The following is a 22383-nucleotide window of genomic DNA, read 5'->3' as shown; positions in this document are numbered from 1 at the left end:
CACAGTCACTGATCTGATCATGTCTTTTCAAAATATAGATTTTTCTCAATACCGAGCACCCCCAAATCATATAATTCCAAACCACCCCTCCTCAATTCTCTAAAACCTAAAAATAAAAAGGTACTTGCCACTGTATCCATGTCTTGCAAATATTGCAATTTGTTTTTGTAAAAAGATTTTAGTTTAGTATCATCTATGATCTTCACCTTATGGAAGTTGGAAAAAATATTTTTTTCATAAATTCATTATGTATATGTATAATCTATTGCTTTTATTAGCATTAAAAGCAGAAAATATGTACATATAAAAAAAAAAAAAAACATAATTGATTAGAAAGATAGAGACAAGGATCTAAAATAAATATCTCTGTGATAATTTTAGAATAAATTTATAAAAAAAATATATTTTTTTAATTTTAATTATAATATATACATTCCAGTTAATCGGATCTAATTCTAATTCTTTTGTCCTGAAATAAAAATATTCACGGAGCGGTTTGTTCTATTCAAATATTCACGACCAAGAAGCATTGGATTCTCTTACGGATAGACTCTGAAAAAAGAAAGAGAAGGAAGATTGGAATGCCAACAGACGTTTATTATTGAATTCACCCGACTCGATAGTATTCATTTTATTTTGGGTCTCGGGACAGTAACAAAATTATACTTGAATAGTTAAAAATAAAATAATATATATTTAAAACAACTTAAATTACATTCAAAATCTAAAACGAGAGAAGGAAAAGGTCAATTTTGAAACAAGAAAAAAAATTAAAACTCTCACATCTTAATAGAAATTCATATCCATGGTGATCAAGAAGCTTAGAAAACTTTGGTACTTTGAAAAAAAAAAAAAAAAAGAGACGACTTTGGTGATTAAAAGACCATAAAAGTTGGTGTTAACGAATATGTGAGTCTCATGTAAATGCAAGAAAGAAATGATGGACGGACAGACATATCTATATTTGCAGCTTGAAAAGTGTCATTATGAGATTTTGCATGACAATTCATCATCTTGTACCCTATCGAGGAGCTGCCATTAAACCACAGTGTCTATTGTTGGACACCACTCCTATTATTATATTATAATAATTATTATTATTATTTAAAATATTTTTTATTTAGAAATATATTTAAATAATATTTTTTTTATTTTTAAAATTGTATTTTAATATCAATAAATCAAAATAATCTAAAAATATTAAAAAATCAATTTTAAATAAAAAATCTCAAAAACTTTGAAAATACACTGCCAGCAGCGCATTCCAAACTAGCTCTATATATATATATATTATATAGTATTACTATAGATCCAGGATTGATGTTGGCCATGCATGTATTTTGCTTTATTACTTGCTATGTATATTTAAGTTTAATACTTTTCTTTAATTCGTGACATTAGAGAATATTGTTTAGATGTGGGTTTTTCATCAAGTAAATCATTGATGTATTCTACTGTTATTTTATTATATTAATCTAAAATGATATATTTTCAAGATTTTTTTAAAAAAAAAGAAAAACAAAGTCATTTTAATTTTTTTAAAATACAAATTAGGTTTTAACAAGATTATAAATTTATTTTTTGATCCATCAAATTTGACAAGGTTAGTTCTGTTTAAAAAAACTCAACTGGGTTAGGTCTAAAACTAAGCATATGAATGAATTGATTCGCCAAGTTTAATAACATTATTGTTGAACGTAAGAGAAATTAAATTATAGTATAGAATAGAATAAGAGGAGGGTTGCATTTCCCATGTACATGCACACACTGTAAAGTGAGAAAAGAAAAGTTGATGGAAAGATGGGAGGATGATAGGTATCCTGAAAATGGGACCCATGAGATTTTGAGCCGTTAACCATTCTTTCAACAAATAGGAACATGGATTGCACTTGGATTTTTTTTTTAATTGTAGGTATCCAGACTAGCTTATTTATATTTTGATTAATCTCTCGAGGTTCTAAAGTTAACAATTATGAAATTCTTTAATAATCTTGAGATTTATAATACTCGAACTGATAACTTCTATAAAATAATTTTAAAATATAATCAGTTAAACTATACTCTTTATAATTACACAACTTTAAATCTCTTAACATCATGGATTAACATCATGGATAGCTAAATGGCTTCTTGTTATTCATGTAATATTGTAATTACATGAGCATCCTAATAGACATGCATTGTATAACATATAAAAACATAAATATAAAAATAATAAAAACATGTTTTATTGAAGAGATATTCATAAATTTGAGATTTAAAATGAATTTTTATATTTTTAAACCAGAAAATACAGAAAAATATGTTTTTTTTATTCTCATACTATCTGTGTCAGTAATCTAACCGGATTTTTGATAGATAGACAAATAATACTAATATCCTTAAACAATAATTCCCTCCCTTTAAAATGCTTTCCTTTGCATGTGTGCACCATTAAGGCCAGGCAAGCCTGGCATTGATTAGAGAGAGAGAGAGAGAGTTTCAATAGTATATTGGGTCTTATCTGCTATAATTACCTTTTGTTTTTTTGGCTGCTAAGATTCCAATTAGGTTGGTATAAGCAATTTTCAAACAGACTTTCAATGCCATATCAGGAAACTTTATATCGGGTAGTTGTACGCATGACACAAGCGTACAACTCTTCCAAGCACGCGATATATAGGAAGCTATCAGTAAGAAGTCAAGAAGCAGCTTCTTCTGGACACAGGTTTTTTTTTAAGTTTAGAGACTTGCAGCTCTTCCTTCTCTCATGATTCAACAAATCTTCTAGGCAGCGTCTGATTATTGTTTGGGATAAAAAAAAAAATAACAGAGATGACATGGTTCTCTAGGAGAAAACTCACTCCAAAATTATAATAAAAATATATTTATTTTTGTCTATGTTTCTGAAATAACAACCAAAACGTAACTTGATGAATCAAAAGATAAGAGCACAGTAATGAACTAAATAATTGCTCCAGTGAATGGAACGTCCAGCTTGAGAGGGACCTCCATTTCGAGAGTGGCCCAGGGATTGATTTACGCTGCTAAATTTTCTGCTATAACTTGGCAATCTACCTGGTCAGCAGATAAAGTGTTAATAAAAGAGCAGGATGGCTCCGACAGGATACATCAAAGGAAGGTTCCAATTAGCATAAGTTTCCACATTAAAAGTTACATAGGTTTCCACCAATGTTGAATGTCAGCTTAGCTGAATCTGTTTAGCTTTTGAATCGTTTAAAGTTCCCACCATATATGATGACTATCAAGTAATATACACTAAACCCTCAAGAAAAAAAGAGAGAAAAACATCGGATTGCTCAGCCCACTAGATAAAGGCGTTATTGGTTCGTCCAATCGCAGAAAAAAGATGGAAAAGATACAAAGATTAAGCATTGCCTAAAAAATTGAGCGTCATCACATTACTAGTAATTGATTTGATTGCATGCCAATATATATGCTGCAAATGCTCTTGGCTAGCATGCTGAAAGACTGGCGTCGCGCAATTTTACAGGGAAAGCACGTTATTACCACCAGCAGTGTGGAAAATTTCTCCAATGGTTATGATAAAAACTAGTATTCAATCTAAATACCACAATGATGATTCACTGGCTCTTATAATTGTTAAAACTCTTGCCAACATGCAGCCATTGAGTGAGCAAAATTCCAGTAAGAATCCATGAAAGAACAGGGGAGCCTCGTCGAGCAGAAACTCGTGTGGCAGCTGACTCCTGTTGACAATGTTCAGCTGAGAAGTTTTTTCAGCGCTGCTTCAGCACGCTGCTCAAATTTTGGTAGGGCCCATTCATGCTGAATTATGTCAAGGCCGTCTTTCTCAGCACTCAAGTTCTGAGGAGAACGCAAATAGACAAGATTACAAGTCAATAGTTTTTGCTCAACATTATACATACAAATGGCATTTATCGAGTTAAGAACATGAAAGAGAAGTTATAGAGTCCTAAATTCTCTCTATTAGGACATCTCATACTGCAACCATGCATTTAACTGATTACAAAGCAAGGCCAGTGAACATCTTGCCAAATAAATTTAATTTTGATCTTATAAAGTACAAATCAGCCCCAACAATTCCAATACCTTTGGAAAATGTAATGCTATATTCACACCTTTCCAGATTTGCCATTCCTGGTCTAAATTTCAACTAGCAAAAACAGGGTCAACTGTCTGTCAGGGTCCCATTGGAAAGATTCTCACCAGTTACAAATCAAACCCCTAAACGTGCAAGAGACATTTCTAAAGCAGTGAAGAAAAGCAAGCCAATGCTGCTCAGAAAAGCTAGTTAGTAATTATGTTGACATGCTTAGCAAATTTAAAACGAATTAAAGTAAGCTTCATGAAAAGCCCCACATGCCTAATCATGTATACCTATGACACAAACTTAGAAATAGCATAACAGCTGCCACATGAAGAGCAAAAGATTGACCAGGGCAGCAAAATGATGGCAGCAGCCAAAAGAGAGGCTAGCCAAATAGTGAACGGAAAGAGACATAATCTTGTTCACCACCCTTTCTCCTGAACCAAGCAAGGCCTAACTGTACAATGGACCTCATATTATTATTAAGTTGCCAGACATGCATTAATCCACAGCTGACCAAAACCAACCTGACATGGCAAACCTAGGACCAGTACTGAGTAAATTAAGCAGGCCAGAGGCAACCTCTAGGCTGTCATCTCTATTACTCACTGACTTAAAGATTCCTACCTGCAATATTCCTTTTTACAATCCATCAATCAAATCAGTCTAATCACAGCCCACTAGTGACAGCAAAGAGCTTTATTATTTGAAGGAACATTTGATAACAAAACGAGCTCTATAGACCACTAATCTCTTGGTAGATGAAATTTACATATTTATCACAAAATATGAGTCAATTTCAAGTGCCTATTGAAACCTTTAAATAGACACAGTATACTCTTTGTTTATCAACAACTTCTGAAATATAACAGGGGGTTCATAGCTAATTCTATTATAAAGAAATCTAAGAACCGATATCAATGATAGGAGGACTTCCTTTGCCCCCAAACCATTTGATAACAGGGGGTTCATAGAAATCTAAATATTGGCTTTTTCCCAGAAGGGAAAAACATAAGGAGAAAAAAGGCAAGCTGCATAACAGACAGTTTAGCTAACTGGAACACAAAAACACTCAATATGATAGGCAAAGCCTGCAGCTGATATAACATGAAAAGGTGCTATTAATGACCCAGACATCATATGGTATTTACAGACGACGTTGACAACAGGCAAGACACAATGAAGAATCCACCCCTGTGCCAGTTACCTAAACACCAGCACCAGTGCTCGCAGCGAGTCTATATGGAAGCGATCTACTTCTAATGAGTCCTTCAAACCCCATCAAGAACTCATAAAAAGACTTGATGGTCTTGCTTAGTTGGTACTTGATAGACACTTGTTGCCTCCAGCACCAAATCACCGGTTCAAATTTTAGTTGTACTTATAAATGTTTGAACTCTCCAACTTGCTTATGGTCAAACAGTTTCTTCATTTCTTTTACTCATTGAAATAATAAGACTTACATGCAGTAGTTAAGATGGTCCAACTAGCATTTCAAACAGGACAGCTTGATTCAACTCTCAACCATATATCTATTCAGATCTGAGGTGCTAGTAAAACCACTGAATCTAAAGATTTTGTGCATGACAGAATTATAAAGATGTATCATTCCTTTGATTCTTTCTATACAGTGATAGTAGCACAATGAAATAAACAGTTGCTACTTAACTAAAAAGCTGTGGTGTCCCAGTGGCAGGGGCGCAACCTTGGCTCAAAGTTAGATTTAGGACAGTAAAATAGAAACCAGCAAATCAACATACAAAGGGATTTCTTTGACTAATAACAGTCATATTGCAATTGATGTATCAAGGACGTTATTAATAACTAAATCTGTTCAAGAAGATCATGTGCATCAGTTTAAATTCTTCAAGCTAAAATGCTCAATAGAGAACCAGTTAAGTTTGTACCTTTGTTGGATCCATACCAAAACCACTCATTTGCATCATACGCTGTGTATCATCCATGGCTGCATTATAAATATCATATTTGAGCATCTAGAGAGAGTAAATCCAGAAATCCTAAAGTATGCAAGACTCTAATCCATGCTTCTAGATTCTTGCACCAACGATTTTGCAAGAGAAGCAAGCAGCATGCAGATTCTCAGTCAAAATAGATATAACCATGAAAATTTATAAAATAATACTAACCATTTTCTTCACCCAGAATGAGACTAAATAAACCCCTTAATCCAAACAAATTAAGGAAATACCTGCAAAAGAAAGTGATTGTGGATAATTAGAGTTATTAAACTAGGCAAATGTCCAGAAATTCTCTAGAAAAAGCTTTTCAACAGTTCTTTTGAAGTACAACTTCTCATTCATAAATGCAGACATACCATGACCGACTGCTGACATAGCTAACATCCACGGTGCTCAAATCAATCCCATTTTGCAACATTGATCTGAATCTCTGAGTCAGTGGAAACGGTATCTTGGCTGCAGGGAATAAGAGATCATTAACAAAGTCGTAAAGATCAAATCGAGTACAAATTATCGAAAAAGGTTATATATTATCTATATAAGAGTATTAAATGTACAGATAATCCATAGTAAGGTATCAAGGACATAAAACATAGTTTAAGAATCAAAAAGCTAAAAACAGTGAAAAAAAGAAAGAAAGAAAACTAACCTGCAACAAATCCAGAGAAGAAAAAGTTGACCCATGCAAAGGTAAGGGTCTGGCCAGCAGGAAAAAATAAGAAACCACCAAGTCAATTATCTTGTTTGAATAGACATGTCAGAGAACGACAAAAAGCTATTGAACAGTTAATACCTGGGGTATAATCATAGAAAGGTTTTTCTTCATCATATCCATGGCCATATTTGGGTCGGAGAACATTTGTGCTTGTGGATTTTGACCTTGGCCCTTAGGAACATGCAATAATCCATTTTCCTAATAAAAAAGAATAAACTTTCAATTTAGCATCTGACCTTCTAAAAATGAAAACTTCAAGCTAGCATCAGGATTATGCACCCTAAGTAAAGCTCTGAAATATCAAAACTGAGGAGCACAAACAAAGTATGGCAACCTGGCATTTATCCAAAACCCATCTAACTCATAAAAATCAATATGAATCATGTCAAAACTATTTGGAAATTTAAGAAAATATATTTCAAGTTTACCATCAATCAGAATTTCAGCTTCAACCAGCTTTAAGAAATACACCACAACTAACCACAGAATCCACTGAATCCCAAATCTCTTTTACAATTACACTAGCACAAAATTAGCCACAAAGCATAACCAATTTAGATACTTCCACAAATAATAAACAAATCCAACATTCAATCACCCAAAATCAAACAAACCAAAAACAATAAAAATAAATCAAAACCTCATTGCTAAAATAAGCCCTTCGTGCTCGAAAAGACTTGGAAGGTATAAAGTTAGCTCCAGCTCGCAAGTTCCTAGCTCTTATAACAACTTGCCTGCAACAAAATCACAAAAAGAAACAAACTTTAACACTAATCTAGATTTTCGTTGTTTTTCAATAACGTACAAAAATAAATCGCCGAAACCATCAAAAATCACAAAAATAAACAGAATTTAGCACTAAACAGAGAATTCATGACATGGGTTTTCAATAACTAGCAAAAATACACCAAAACCAGCACAAAAAACAATATAAATCCCAAAAAGAGACAAACTTTAGCACTTAACAGAGATTCTTTGACCTGGGTTTTTGATAGCTTACCCTTCTCTAACAACTTTAGCATCTGGGTTTTGCTGAGATCGCATAAGCTTTGAAACAAAGTAACGAAGAATCCCAATAAGAATCATCACCACTGTTAATGGGATCAGTACCCAATCTCTTATAGCTGTGTCTAACACTAGATCTTCTGCCATTGATTTGTTGATTGGACCACACCAAAACCAGAAACAAAATTTTGATCTTTAGAGTGATTAATGTTGTCTTTGTTCTTTGGTTCTGGTCTCCGTGTATTGATCAGTTTGGTTTTTATCGCAGGTGAAGGGATGTGAGTGTCTTTGTGGGAATAGATCCGTGGTATTTCTGTCTTTCACCATAGCTGAGATGTTAAAACGCAGAGTTTTCAGTTTTGATTAGATGACAAATTATAAGTTGCCACGTGTATAGTTTCAGGTGTGTTTAGTTACCGAAAACATTTTATTTCTTTTTTCTTTTTTTTTAATTTCTATTTTTCAATGAAAATTAGAAAACAAATTCATTTGTTAAAAATAAAGATAAATTTTTCACTTAAAAAATAATACATTAAAATTACAATTATTTTTCATATAAAATCAAATTCACATGGTTTTTCCCTAATTTTTTTTTTTTTATCTTAGTAGATAGCTTTCATGATAAGATCAAGGCTAAAAATAAAGAGGTTAAAGCATAGTTTTGAAGCCCGGTCCGGCCCGACAGGTCGACCCGGGGCTGGAACCGGGCCGGGTTAAAGAAAAAATAGGGAAAGAAAAAACCAAGTGTGACCCAGCTGACCTGGCGGGTTGACCCGGCAAGACCCGATCAAAAACCCGGTTGCAACCCGTTGACATTTGTTTTTTTTTTTTTACTAAAACGACGTCATTTTAATTTTTTTTAAAAATGACTCGGATGATTTGGTGACCCGATCAAAACCCAAAACCCGGGCCTTGGACTGGGCCGGGTCTGAAAACTATGAGTTAAAGGCTTTATAAAACAATTCTTCTAATCCCCTTAGATTCCTTCTCAAGATAGAACCCTCACCGTTAGTTTTTTCATCAAATTAGGAGACTAATTTCATCTTTCAGCTTGCATCTGGCTTTTCACCTTTAAAAACAAATTATCTGACTTGACATTCAACATAAAAATTGTAGTTCTGGATGTGTCAATGATTTTGGGCTTTTGAATGACATGATTTCAATATCTTAGACATAAGATATGTTCGTTTGAATATGTAGTGTGAAAGCAGAAAATTCTGCTGCAAGTAGAATTTTGGTCCGATTTTGCAAGTCTGATTAAAGGTCCAAACAAACTCGGATTTCTGCCCATAATACATTCCTAGAAAGCTTGATATGTGTATTTTAACTTTCATTCAACCACAGTTCACATTCTGAAATTAAAACTCGATGAAAAACCTATCACAATAAACATGGTTCGAAATATAAAATGCAGAAATTCTTATCTTTTAGCAATTAATTCATAAAATCTTTTAGTCATGTCAAACTCATAAAAATAACTTCCAGTAAGTTAAGTTAAGCTCAAAACACATTAAAAAACATAGTGTAAAAGTAATAAAAACATATATATATATATATATATATATATATATATATATATATATATATATTTTTCACTTATCACATTTATAATTGTCATCTTAAAACTTTATATTTGTGATATTTTAATTGTAATATATTAATTTTATTTCATTCAAATTAATATATATATATATATATATATATATATATTTTGTACTTATCACATTTATAATTGTCATCTTAAAACTTTATATTTGTGATATTTTAATTGTAATATATTAATTTTATTTCATTCAAATTAAAAATTATCTGGAAAAGTTATATTGTTATTTCAAAAAAAATCTTTATATTAGACTTAAATTAAAAATCAAGTTTATGAAACTAACTTATATATATATATATAATTTTAATCTTTTACATTGATAAAATCGCTTGTATATAAAAAGAAAAAAATTGTATTCTTCATATTTTTTTATTTGAAAAAAAAAGTGAAAAACTTGTTTTGAAGAACTTTGAATAACTTTTAAAACTAGTTTTTCAATTTTCTGGATGGAAGAATATTGAATTTTAACATGAAATTCCAATTTTTCTTTTTAGTTTTTGAAGAAATTAGAATATCACTCTTATATATTATCTATCTTGGTTTGGTTTTTTTGGGTAATAGTGTTTGATGACCTTTGGAATTGGGCTCATGGTATTGAGATCTTCTCATAAGATTTATACAATCCAAAAGGATGGGAAACAAATTACAAATGTAAAGTTTAGAATGCTTATGTTTTCAGCATGGATACAATGATCAATATGATGAGCAAATTAATTAATAAAAAAAATTTACTTATTTTCATGTTTATAAATGATATAAGAGACATTAGCTTTATAACAATATATCTATGAAAGAGAGCAATCAGACCATGATTATCAGAAATTCTATCATTATTATATTTAAGGGCAGAGCTAGGATACTTTTACTAATTTTGGTCCTAAAATTTAAGGTTGTTCTTCTTCTAAGAAGGCATATGATTAATGGGTTTTTTTCTTTTGCAGGGGCCTGAGCCCCACTTGCCACCCTGTCTCCACCCCTGACTGTAGCAATGATCAAATTCCATCCCAAAGAATGTGATCATGCTAATGAGGTTTTTCAATGCTGATTGCCACAACAATGTCGATAAGTCCATGAGCAACCTTATATACTCAATGGCACCATCTCCAGAATTCTTTAAAATGATTGCTTCTAAATCTCTCAACATATCACATGAATAGTAGTAGCTATAAAGCCTCGATTTTGTAATCAACTAGTCTCACAACAACACATAATTGATAATTACAATTGGTTCCTACTATGCACAAGTCTCCTTGGGTGAGCCTTCTGTCCAGGTTTACAAGAACGCCAAGAAAATCTGTGGTTGTCTTCTCCAGCTTTCCTTCATCACCCATATGTCAATGTTTCCAATGACACGAGTAGAATTTAAGCGAAGGCATTGTCCAGGACGCCCAAATTCCTGTTGGAACAAGCAGAACCTTCTAAAATAGGCAGTGGCACCGTACAAAACTCTTCTCTTGGACATTAAATTCAATGATACTCGATTCATGCCTTCTCCATAAAATGTGTTTGGTTGATTGATGAAGATAAAAATATAAAATAAATTTATTTTAGAAAAGTTTTTTAGTGAGTTTCAGTTATTTCAGAACAGGAAAACATATCTCCTTTATCTTCATTATCTTGTTTTTTCTGTCTCGAGATAGTCAACAAATGCTACCTAAGGGAGTCATCGTTGGCCGAATCATGTCCAAATGCATTCATATTCAACTTTAACAGAGTCAATAGGTGTGAGAGGGATGTCAAATTTCTTGGTTAAAGGGTTCCACAATGCAATCTTGGGTAATGTTTCCCAGATCGTTTGTGTAGGCTGTATTTGTCTGGCTGTTGACGAACGCCAAGCAAACCATTGCAAGAGCCCAATATTCTGGTCCTACACTCTGTAGGGCTTTGAGTTTTATGGTTTGGCAACGAGAACCAAGGGCAGCATAATAGACCTTTCCATCCTGAAGAATGAGGTGAGTTCAGTGTTGTTATTGACAGAGTTTCTAAGGTGAAATTTGGCGAAACATTCACTCTCGATCATCGAACACTATGAGTACAGATAATGAAAGAAAGCAGGTAATGCTAGCAAGGTGTAAGTAGCAAGGCGCAAGTCAAGTGGCAGCAACGTGTGGGGGTAAGTGGGTGGTAAGTCCAAGAAAGTGGAACTTAAAATGTTGTATAATCTGAAAAGTGGAGATAAAGCTTTGGAAGATAATTTTGAACTTTAGCTAAGAAAGCCAAGAACGATCCAAAGTCCCTAAAAAATTTTGAAGGCATGAAAAACTCTACAAATTGATATGAGTTCTCTATAGTTTAGGATTGTAATTTTTAAGGCATGAAAAACTCTAGATTTCTACCTTTTGCTTTATGCTGCGTCATTTATGGTTTGACTCCAAGAACCGATGGTAACAGAGAGGATCTCTTAATCTTCGTTAATATAGATAAATAGTTCTGTCGTGCTGATGTTAAGGACATAGTTGCTGTCAAACTTGCTGAGGTGAAATTGGATGAAAATTTTGCTGTCAAACTCTTGACAGGTAAGTGGCATGACACGAGAGCAAGTATATCCTCTGGTAGACTCATAATGGTTTCGATCGATTTGATTCCGTGTTTGTGTGTATCAAGGTTTTTAATTTAATGTTTTGTTTCTCGAGAACAAGAGAAGGGATAAAAATATAAAATAAATTTATTTTAGAAAAGTTTTTTAGTGAGTTTTTAATTTTGCCTTTCAAATGAGGCTTGATTTTGTATACTAGTACTGTATGTGTATCGATGTTGTATTTTATTTTATTGCTTATCGCTTGATTTCTTGATTGAATGTTTAATACTTCCTTGGCTATTTATATAGTCTTAAATCTCAGCATAACAAGGATTCTACTTGCTAGAAAATAAAATAATCCTAATCTAATCTAAGATAGTTGTAACACTCAGAAGTCAGAAGTCCTCGATTCAGAGACCTAGTTCTGCCAAGTTTGGTTGCTGTCTTCAAGGCTGTTGCGGCCACATATAATACCTCTCCAGATCCCTCCCGCGAGGACTTCCAGCACCGACCTACTGCTGCAAACTTCCTCCTGCTGGATTATTCTTTGCTGCTGTTTCCTCTTGATTTCTGCTGCTGCCTTCTGCCGTAGCTTCTCCTGACTGGTTCTGATAAGAAGCACAGCACTCTCCTATTTTCTTTCAAATCCTAATCGTGCCCATGAAATATTTACTTTATATTCACAAAAATTAGGAAGGCTGTCTGTAGCTTGCAGGTTTTTAATTGATTTAAAACACACAAAGTGAGTTTGCAAGGAGGTTACGGGTTCAAATCATCTTTTTCAAGAACTTAAGCTTAAAAAATACCCCATTGTAAGAGGAGCTCTCAATACACAGCTAATTACTAACAATTGACCCTAATCTAGATAGCCTAACTATTGATTGTGGGATGCGCACACACGGAGAGAAATAGAGAGGGGAAGTTTTGCTCTGAGAAGTAATGAGGAAATCTTTATTCTACAAAACTGAGAAATTTTATAAAACTACAAAATTAAGTAAAAACTCAAAACCTTGACAGCCGAATTACGAAATTAAATGCTTAAGAAACTTAATTAAAATTAATCCCTTACTTGAACCATTAACTAACTTCCAAATCCCAACTAGGTCATGCCCTTTTCAGCCCTGATGATAATCAAAAGGTGAAACCAGGCTTCCCACAATAGGAGTCACTAAAAATCTTCGAGGAACTCCACGAATAGGATTGATGATTCTGTAGCTATCCTTCTTAGGATCATGCAGAATTCTTGCCTTTTCACCTGCCTCGATCAGGATTTCACCATTCTTCAAAATAGTCAGGGGCTTCAAAAAGATATAGTTGTAGTTCTCAACTCTCCAAGGCAGCTTAATCACAACCCGCAATTCCCACGAATCCGTCACTCCATACTCTTTCATGGACCAAATGTGAGCCTCGTCATATTTTGAAAGATAGAAGGTTGATAACAATCCATCAAACACACTTACCTCCATGTGAAGTTCATCATTATAATTCACAATAGGCTGGGGAATCTCCTTGAACTCTTCTTTGCTCATGTCATAAGAAACTATCAGATACCTCCCCGTTCTTCCGAGCCCGATAGTTGCTTTCCAGATAAGAAAATCATTGCCAAGCCAGATAGCAGCTTTATAGCCCAGATGGTATGGGATAGTTCCAATATCCTTCCACTCACCAGCTTTCAAAGAGTAGACTCTAGCCTCACATTCATAAGAGTCAATGTCAATAAAAGGCTTATCATATATATAAACACACCTTATGACCTTGTAATCATCTTCTGCTTGATGATAACCAAACCCCATCGTGGTGAAAGAGTTCTCAACTGCGGCGATATCGAAACCCGAGAACGGAAGGTGTTTGAAAACCCCAGTAGAGGGATTCAAGAGAAAGATATCCTGATTGCACTGTTGGTCCGAAATGCAAAGTATGCCATTGCATGAACCAGAAATTTCAACTTTTTCTAGGCACAGTGAAAAGGGCAATGGCAGCCTTCTAGCTTTGCTCCATTCTTCATCTTCAACGTAGAAAAGCTTGGAGTCATGCTTCAGGACAAGATTTGGGTTCTTCAAATTTGCTCTTTTGAGATGCTGCTTAACAAATTCTGGATTGCCAAGGAATGCAAGCATGGACTTGGATACACTCTTGAATCTTGTAAGAGACTTGACAGGCAGTCTAGTAAGAATATCAGAGATAATATCACTAGGAATGTTAGCTGTCATTTCAGTGAATGCAGAGCTGCTGGTGGATGCTGAACTTGTTGAACTCATTTTTTGCTACTGGTATATTATGAGTCTAATCGTTTGGTAAGAATGGAGAAGAATATTGGGTATATAAGGACAAAGAAGGAGGGGTCATTGGCCATAATGCCATAAAAGGAGAATATCTAAGTAGATTATGATCTAATTGTTGGAGAGAATCCAAAATTTATGACCAATATCTTGTCATTTGGCCAATGTACAAAATCATATCAATGAAATTTTAGAAAGTACATCTATATAAAATTGTGAAAAAGTTGAGGAGATCTAGTGATTACTATCTTTATTAGCACATTAATGGATGCATTTTTTTTTATATATAAATATGATGCAATTTGTTTCCTGTTTTTAAATGTGATTTCTTAAGTAAAATTTGTCAAACTAGTTAAAATACTATATAGTATCATGGTTGCTGTGATTTAACAATTTCACTTAACATGTCAAGAAATTTAAAATTGTATTTTTTACTGATAGTAAAATATAAAAGATGAAAGAAAGGAAGATTTATTCCATTGTTAAAGCAATCAAAGAGAAAAAAAACAAAAATTGTTGAAGCCTCCAAGGTTTTTAGATTTCGTAGAATTTCTTTAAGCCATTTGTGCATTTCAAGTAAGATAAACTATTTGGAAATTTATAAATACTACGATTGTTGCGATGCTACACAGATACGATATTATGTATACATTAGATTTGAAATTAATTGTGGATATCTACATCACAGATATACTAGATATGCAGGTTGCTTCAATGTACTTTTTATATAAAAAAATTCAAAATAAAAATTAAAAGGTCTATGTAAGCAAGATCAAAATATTAAATAATATAAAATAAGGCATGCATTCGATTATGTTTACTGATCTTATTTATCTAAATAAATAAATGATAAATTCATACTCTAAAAAACTAATGATTTAAAAAATAAACATAAATGAAACTGACTGAATAAATTCACATCATAAAAAAAAATATTACACAAAGTCAAACACATTAGCAATATAATTTAAAAATGAATATTTTTTTATTTTAAAAAATAAACTTCATTTGTATAAAAATAAAATTATATATGAGTTAGAATAATGCCTTGAAAAATGAAATAGAAACATAACAACTAAAAAAACTTATATTAAAAAAACAGCATGCAAAAATCGTGACTTAGGTCATAAGACCATGATAAATCCATATAAAAAGCTTGAAGATAATCACAAAACTAATATTAAAAAAACTAATGCAGAACAATAAGATCGTACGAAGCTGAATTCCCAACAAATTAAATGTTGAAAGATGAAACCAGAAAAAAATATTAATTACAGAAAAAAATAAAAAAAATAAGGGTGAGAAAAACATTAATTAGAAGGATAAAGATTTGCAATTGGAGGGCTTAATTGAATTGAAAAATAGCTTTAATAAAAGGAAAAAAAATCAAAAGAATAAGGGTCAAACTAAAACAAATAAAACAACAGAAAATCTAATTGAATGATAGAATTGAAAGAAAAAAACTTTGACAAAAGTGCCAAGGATAAAATTAGAAATTAAAAAAAATGAGGACCAAAATGAAAAACCAAACATATGAGAAATTGCAATTGAAGGACTAAATTGAAAAGAATAAAAACTTCTATAAATAAAAAATAAACGAAATAAGAAATTAATAGTATGAGAGCTAAAATTAAAAAGTAAGAAACAAATAGGACAATGGTATACATTACTTGTCACGAGAGAGAAAAGAAGAAAAAAAATCAAATGACCACCAACAACAATCCAACCACCATAAGCTGTTACATGTCACTCTAAATGGAAGAGTACACAATGGCTCATCTAGGAAGACGATGGAAGGCTAGTTACATCCACCTGGTGGCATTACACGCGTCACTTAAATGAAGCGTATGTTACCCACGCGTCGGAGTGTATCGAGCACGCTCCAGCAACTTTAAGCATTAAAAAATTCAAAAACAAAAGTGAAAATACAAAAATGTCCCCCATAACCCCGAGAATTACACAAAATACTCATATGAAAGCATATAAATACCCTCAAATGTTTTGTCTCTTCCAAGATTAAAGATGTAATTATACTATACATTAAAATTTGAAAACCCCAAAATACTCTTATTCGGCAGCACAATAATTTTTTGATTTTGTAGGCAAATATGTAATTTTATATTAAGAAACTTATGCAAAATAAAAAAAAATTATTGGTCAACAGTTTTATATTTTGTTGATTTTAAAGGAAAAAAAGAAAAAAATATCAACACCCCAAAGCGGCTTAAAGTTTTTAGATCAAAGATCACAAAGTTTTTTTTTTTTTTTTACTATAACCCAGTACATATTTTGTTGTAGATTGGGCTACAACAAGTCATTTAGTTTCTTAAATAATAAATAAATTATTTAGAAATACAAAAATATCAAACCCCCCTGCCATTATGAGTTATGCCATCCTACTTTGTTGATTGTGATTTAGGTAAGATCTTAATGAATTTCCAAATTTTGACATGAATGATCATATCTTTTTGATAAAATATAAAAAAATAAATTTTATTATAATATGCACAAACCAGCATAAAAACACAACTTGAATACTAATTAGTTCAAGAAAATATTATTTCTATTTTTTTTCCTTGAAAATATAATCTTGGCTAGTGGAACATTTTATACTGCAAACATTTAAACCATGTTTCCTTTTCTTTCCTTTTATATATATTGTAATAGATCTCATGTTACTATTTTCATGAAGATCAGTAACCTCCCTGGATTACACTTTGAAGAAATTGGAAGTATTGCTTCAAATTCTTTTATTACAATGAACCAAAAAAACAAAAAACATACATTTTTCTTACATGTTACTTACCCTTTCTTCATTCGAAGAATCCCTTGAAATAAATTATTTCTTTATCCTCAAGACTTCTACTTATGTCGCATCCAGTGCTCATCTTATCCATTCAACATCAAATGGCCATTGTCCCCACCCCCCCTAGTTAAATGGCACAAGATTAGTCTCAATTTCTCCTCCCTTAACTCATCCCACGAGCAAAGGAATTCCTATAATCCTGCAAGTATTATAAGAATTCCAATATATAGTATTCAATATTATGATAATAATTTTTTTTAAAGTATTTTTGCTTGAAAATATATTAAAATAATATTTTTTTATTTTTTATTTTATTTTTAACATTAATACATCAAAATAATTTCAAAATATTATACATCAAAACAATTAAAAAATTAATTCAAAATAATTTCTGTTTAAAAATTTAGGAAAAGCATGGCAGCCGCGTAGCACAATAGAAATTTAGTCACGGAAATATGCGTACGAGAAGTTGTGCTTATGTGTATGTGTCATTCACCATTGTTGCACCAACCATTGATTGAAACGTCTTGCTACTCTTCAAAGCATAGAGTGTTATTGCCATTAGTGTCATCCAATGCTAAGACCTCATCATCACGATCAGGAGAGGAAGATAACCCAGCTGTAGAAACAGTTCTCAAGCTTTACATTGCAATCAAGAACAAGAACAATATCTGATTGTCTGATATAATTGGCGACGAATGCCATGTGTTTGCAATTTCTTCTCATTTTTCCAACCCTTCCAAGGAGAACAGGTGCCAATTAAAATTTCAATTTTCTAATTTTACTTTCTATCGTGACTAAGACTGTGTGTATATATATTTGCAATGTCTCAAAAAATTCAAGTAATTTTGGAGTAAGATTTATGTTTTGGATAATCGATTATCTTTTGGTTCTAACAATTTGATCCAAAATTTAGTTGTGCCAAAAAAAAATAGATCATTCCTTTTGCTAAGCTTAAGGGATGATGGAGGGTTTTTTGGACCCTTAAATTTGGTTTTATTAATAGCCCTCTAAGTCTTTGTGATATTTGTATGCAAAAACTTGTAAAAGTACCTGGTACAACAATTTTATCGAGTTTTTTGGTATGAGAAGTGGAGTGAAAACCCCAGTTAATATACCAGAGAGCCTGTATGTATGGGTATGCCCTATGTTTGAAAAAACAATTTCTAAGTATGTAAAAGTAAACCATGGAGGAATTCATACTTTAAAAAAAATTCTAAGAGGATGAGGTGAAACCATAGAGGAATCTATACTTAGAAAAGTTTTTTTAATAAATGGAGAAATCCAAGGAGAGCGAGCCTATATTTAAAAAAAAAAAATTAACAGGCTGAGTTAACCCATGGAGGGTGGAGTCCATGCTTAGAAAATTTACAATGGGCTGAAGGGAACCCATAAATGGTAAGCCTATACTTATAAAATATTCTAAGAGGCTGAAGGGAACCCACAAATGGTGAGCCTATACTTATAAAATATTCTAAGAGGCTGAGGGGAGCGAATCCATATCAATGCCCATACTTGGAAATTTTTTAAGGGGCGAAGGAAACCCAAAAAGGTGCTTAAAAAATATTCTAGGAGACTAAAGGGAGCAAATCCCTATCGACGCCCATACTTAGAAAATTTCTAAAGGGTAGAGGGAAACTTATGGAGGGTGGTGTTATTGCATTAATGAGACCAAGTCAATCCCCTTTTTGGAAGAGTTATTGCATTTTTTTTTTTTTTAAGATTTTGAGGCTTGTGGCCTCCCTAGAGATGACATGAGGCATGAGAGCCCCTCTATTAGAGGGGGGGAACTTGAAAGTTAAAGATTTGATATCTTCTATGAAGATTGCATGAGGTATTGTAGCCAATATGGGGAGTTGTGGTAGTTCTCTATGTTCTAGTTAGCCATGGTGATATATATTTGGTCATAGGACGTGGTCTTGTTACTTTTTTTAGGCTGGTCATCTCAAGTTGTCATGAAGAATGTAGTTATCGCACTAAAGAGAACCCATTTCAAAGAGATTATGCAATCACATTAGGGAGAACCCTTCCAAAAAGAGTGCAATCGCACTGGGGAGAACCCTTTCTAAGGAGATTGTGCAAGAGTCCAAAAGTTTCTATTAAAGATATGCAGACAAAAAGTGTATGTTAAAGAGACAATTATTTTAATTTAAAAATAAACTTACTTACTATCAATGATAATATATCATGGGGTGATATATTGGATTCTAAGGAACTCTTTAATCCACCCCTTAGAAAATGGTGTTATTGCTCTAAAAAGACACATTGTTAATCCTTTCCAAGGATATGGATGTTGTGGGTGCCAAAATTTATTGAGGTGGTCAAATTTGATTTTGCCTTTAAGTGGCCAACACAGTTCGGGTGATGGGTTACACTTAGTTGATGAGCTGTTAGAAGTCCGAATAGGCAAAAGTGCTCGTGATAGTGAGTAGATCCATTAAGTGTTCTAGCCTAAGTGTGTCATGGTTGTGTGTCATGGGAAAACTAGAAAATGTTATTAGAAAAAAACTGACGGTATTTTAATCAGTTCCTCACAAATCAATATAGAAAGAGTATGATTTAAAATATAACTGAGCTGGATTTTCTATTGGCTGAGCCCAATAGGTGTTGTTGTGTGTGTGTGTGTATATATATATCTCTTTTGTTATTTTGAAGCAAGTGTTGGATTTATTTAAAATTCTTATCAAATTCTTGGGAAATAAATTTGAATTTGTAGTGCAACCTACCTTGCATGATGGAATGAATGTCGGTACGTGTAGCATGGAGATTAAGAATGTCACTATCCTAAATCAGGGACGAAGCCGAATTTTTTTTAAAAAAAAGAGATTAAGATTAGAAGATTTTTTCTAGGAGAGCCAAAACTTAAATTGAAAATTTTAAATAGTTCGGGGGAGTCAGATTTGTTTTTTTGCATAGCCCGGGCCTAGCCCCTGCCAGCATTTCCTGTTTAAGATGTATTTTTAAAAAATTAATTTTTTTATTAAATTTTTTCATGTTTTGAATTGTTTTAATGCGCTGATTTCAAAAATAATTTTTAAAAATAAAAAAAACATCATTTTAATACATTTTGAAAAGCAACCGCAAATACACTCCCAAAACATATTCTCAAACAAACCCTAAATCTCACGATTCTCACCTTATTTTGGAAAAACATCATTAACATCCCTAAATGATTAACTTTTTCTCAATTTCATCCCAAACCAAATAATTTTATCAATTTCATCCAAAACCTTTTAAAAATTAGGCAATGTTGCCTTCATTGTCAAAATTAAATACGTGCAAGAAACACCTGATAATTCTTGTATGGGAGGGAAATATTGTTTAATTTTGAATAAGTTCTTGATGAAATTAATTGGTTTGGGATCAAAATATAGAACCGTATAATATGTTAAGGACACAAATGAGGTTCTTCTTCTTCTTCTTCATCTTCTTCGTATTGAGGAGGGCTCTAACTCGAGACTTGGGGAGGGGATAAGGTACACAACCACCAGGAGCAAGTTAATTATGTGGTCATTGCCCTCTCTTGATAATGAAATTTGCGCACTTTTGAAGAGTTGCAAGGATGCTTTTCTCACCATATTTTTATGTTGGTTTATTTATTTTATAGACTGAAACAAAACATACCACAGAACAATTTAATTGATGAATTTGACATTTTTTGTATATTTACAAGTCTATAAATCTTTTATATCACTCAACTAGTTTTTCAATGATTTTGGGATAGAAGAGACGATATATCACATTTTAAAAGGATAAAAAATCATTTTAAAACATATCTCTATACATGTATTTTCAATAAAACATATTTATATTTTTTCTTATGCGTCTCTTTTGTTTTAGAATACTAACTAGACAAGATCTAGTACTTGAATTTTCTTTCTTATCAATGGCATTGTTTCAGGAATGTGGAGATGTCTACGCAACCACTTCTTCCTATTGAGCCTTTTAGACGGGTAAATATATAGGAATCCCAAAATTCTTCTTTACTGAATTAATTTGGTATAAATCAGAAATCACGAATACGACTCCATGATAGACACCTTTTTTCTTTCTTCTGCAGAAAGTGATGGGATATGCGAAGAGCATTATAGACAAGATGAGCTCCTACGAATTGGCCAGAACATAAGGTGAAGAAAGCTGTCTGTTTGCTTCAAATTTTGTGGCCATCATTTTGGCCCTCTCATTGATAGGGATGCATCAGGCCAAGATAAAACAACATAAGATGCAATCACAGCATCTCCTGTGTTCAGCTGGTATACCATTTGATCTGTGAAAAAAGATGCTTGAAAATCATGTAAAGAAGCATATATTATTTGAGACATGCATTCAAGTAATGCAGGAATAGGGGATGGTCAGAATGCTTTATAGAGTTGCTTTAAAGCCATGTTTTATCCATTAATTTAATAGACAAGGGAATGTCCATGGTCTGATGAATATAAAAAGGATGTGTTTCTTGATTGTGGAGGATAATTCCATGTGGAAACGAAAGAGGAAGCATAGCTGCTTGCATTGAAAAAAGGCCCCAGATGTCAATATGATTCCATAGAACCATATTAAATTAAATAGTTTAACTAAATAATTAATCTTTATTTATTGAGAATTTTACATGGAAGGGAATGTTGGGTGTCAACTGTCAACCATCAATGTGTGTTTGAGTTGGTAAACTTGATGTAGACTAAGAGATATATTTTTTTTATGTGATTTTATTCAAAAAAAATTTTTGCTTATTAATATTGACAGGCACTGATTACATTATATAAGTTTTATTCCGCAAGTTTTATTCGGAGTGTAAAAATTTAATTTAATACGTGCAAACTAAATTGAAATATTCTATGTATTAATTAAAAAAAGAATGATATGGGTCCAAGTCTAACAATTTTCATGTATTTTTCTATGTGTATTTAAGCCAAATAATATTAGAGTTTTTTTCCTGAATAATAAAATAAATTATTATTGTTATTATTATTGTGGAGTTACATTTTAAAATTATCAATAGCAAATTTATATCCTTTTCGTTTTCAAGATTTTATCTTTTGCTTTCAATTAAAGATTAAATTTTTATATTTTTTTACCCATTTGGGTTTTTGATTGAGATTTGACAAATAGACATTTATTAGCATGGTCCACTATACATTCAATATAAATTAAACTCTGAATCATTAAAAAATTGCATTAAACACCAATTTTCTCTCTTAATAATACCAAAAGAAGCTTTTATTTGAAGGTTTGTTTGTTTTTTTTTTTTAAATGTGAGGCTAATATAGATTAACATCAAATTTTGATATTAAAAAAATATAAAAATATTTTTATCCAAAAACTTTAAATAGAAAAGCATGAAGAATGTCAATAAACTTCGGCGTCTTTATATTTTATTATTTCCAAAAGTTTTGCATAAATAAAATAAAA

General features: G+C 32.2%; 2 protein-coding genes across 2 annotated transcripts; both read right to left on the bottom strand.

Annotated features, from left to right (window-relative positions):
• Nucleotides 1–3374: 3374 nt before the first annotated feature.
• Nucleotides 3375–8061, bottom strand: LOC7458501 (uncharacterized). Its single transcript, XM_002307845.4, has 8 exons — nucleotides 7767–8061; nucleotides 7407–7500; nucleotides 6845–6964; nucleotides 6701–6749; nucleotides 6408–6507; nucleotides 6220–6281; nucleotides 5980–6038; nucleotides 3375–3828 (listed from the first exon to the last, which is right to left on the bottom strand). Exons 1-8 carry the CDS (start codon nucleotides 7916–7918, stop codon nucleotides 3724–3726), a joined length of 741 nt encoding a protein of 246 aa, XP_002307881.1. The 5' UTR covers nucleotides 7919–8061; the 3' UTR covers nucleotides 3375–3723.
• Nucleotides 8062–12814: 4753 nt separating this feature from the next.
• On the bottom strand, nucleotides 12815–14150 carry LOC7463674 (F-box protein CPR1). Its single transcript, XM_002307844.4, has one exon. The coding sequence runs from the start codon at nucleotides 14148–14150 to the stop codon at nucleotides 13008–13010; it is 1143 nt and encodes a 380-aa protein (XP_002307880.4). The 3' UTR covers nucleotides 12815–13007.
• Between the last annotated feature and the right edge of the window lie 8233 nt (nucleotides 14151–22383).

The sequence above is a fragment of the Populus trichocarpa genome, chromosome 6, assembly GCF_000002775.5.
Source record: "Populus trichocarpa isolate Nisqually-1 chromosome 6, P.trichocarpa_v4.1, whole genome shotgun sequence".
NCBI lineage: Eukaryota > Viridiplantae > Streptophyta > Magnoliopsida > Malpighiales > Salicaceae > Populus > Populus trichocarpa.
Note: the sequence above shows the minus strand (reverse complement) of the source record. Positions and strands in the feature narration are given on the sequence as shown.

Coding starts and splice junctions, on each gene's coding strand:
- LOC7463674 (XM_002307844.4), bottom strand. CDS start 14,150: ATGAGTTCAACAAGTTCAGCATCCACCAGCAGCTCTGCATTCACTGAA.
- LOC7458501 (XM_002307845.4), bottom strand. CDS start 7,918: ATGGCAGAAGATCTAGTGTTAGACACAGCTATAAGAGATTGGGTACTG. Junction 6,508..6,700: donor CTTCTCTGGATTTGTTGCAG/GTTAGTTTTCTT, acceptor TATTCCCTGCAG/CCAAGATACCGTTTCCACTG. Junction 3,829..5,979: donor TTGGTATGGATCCAACAAAG/GTACAAACTTAA, acceptor CGTTCTCCTCAG/AACTTGAGTGCTGAGAAAGA.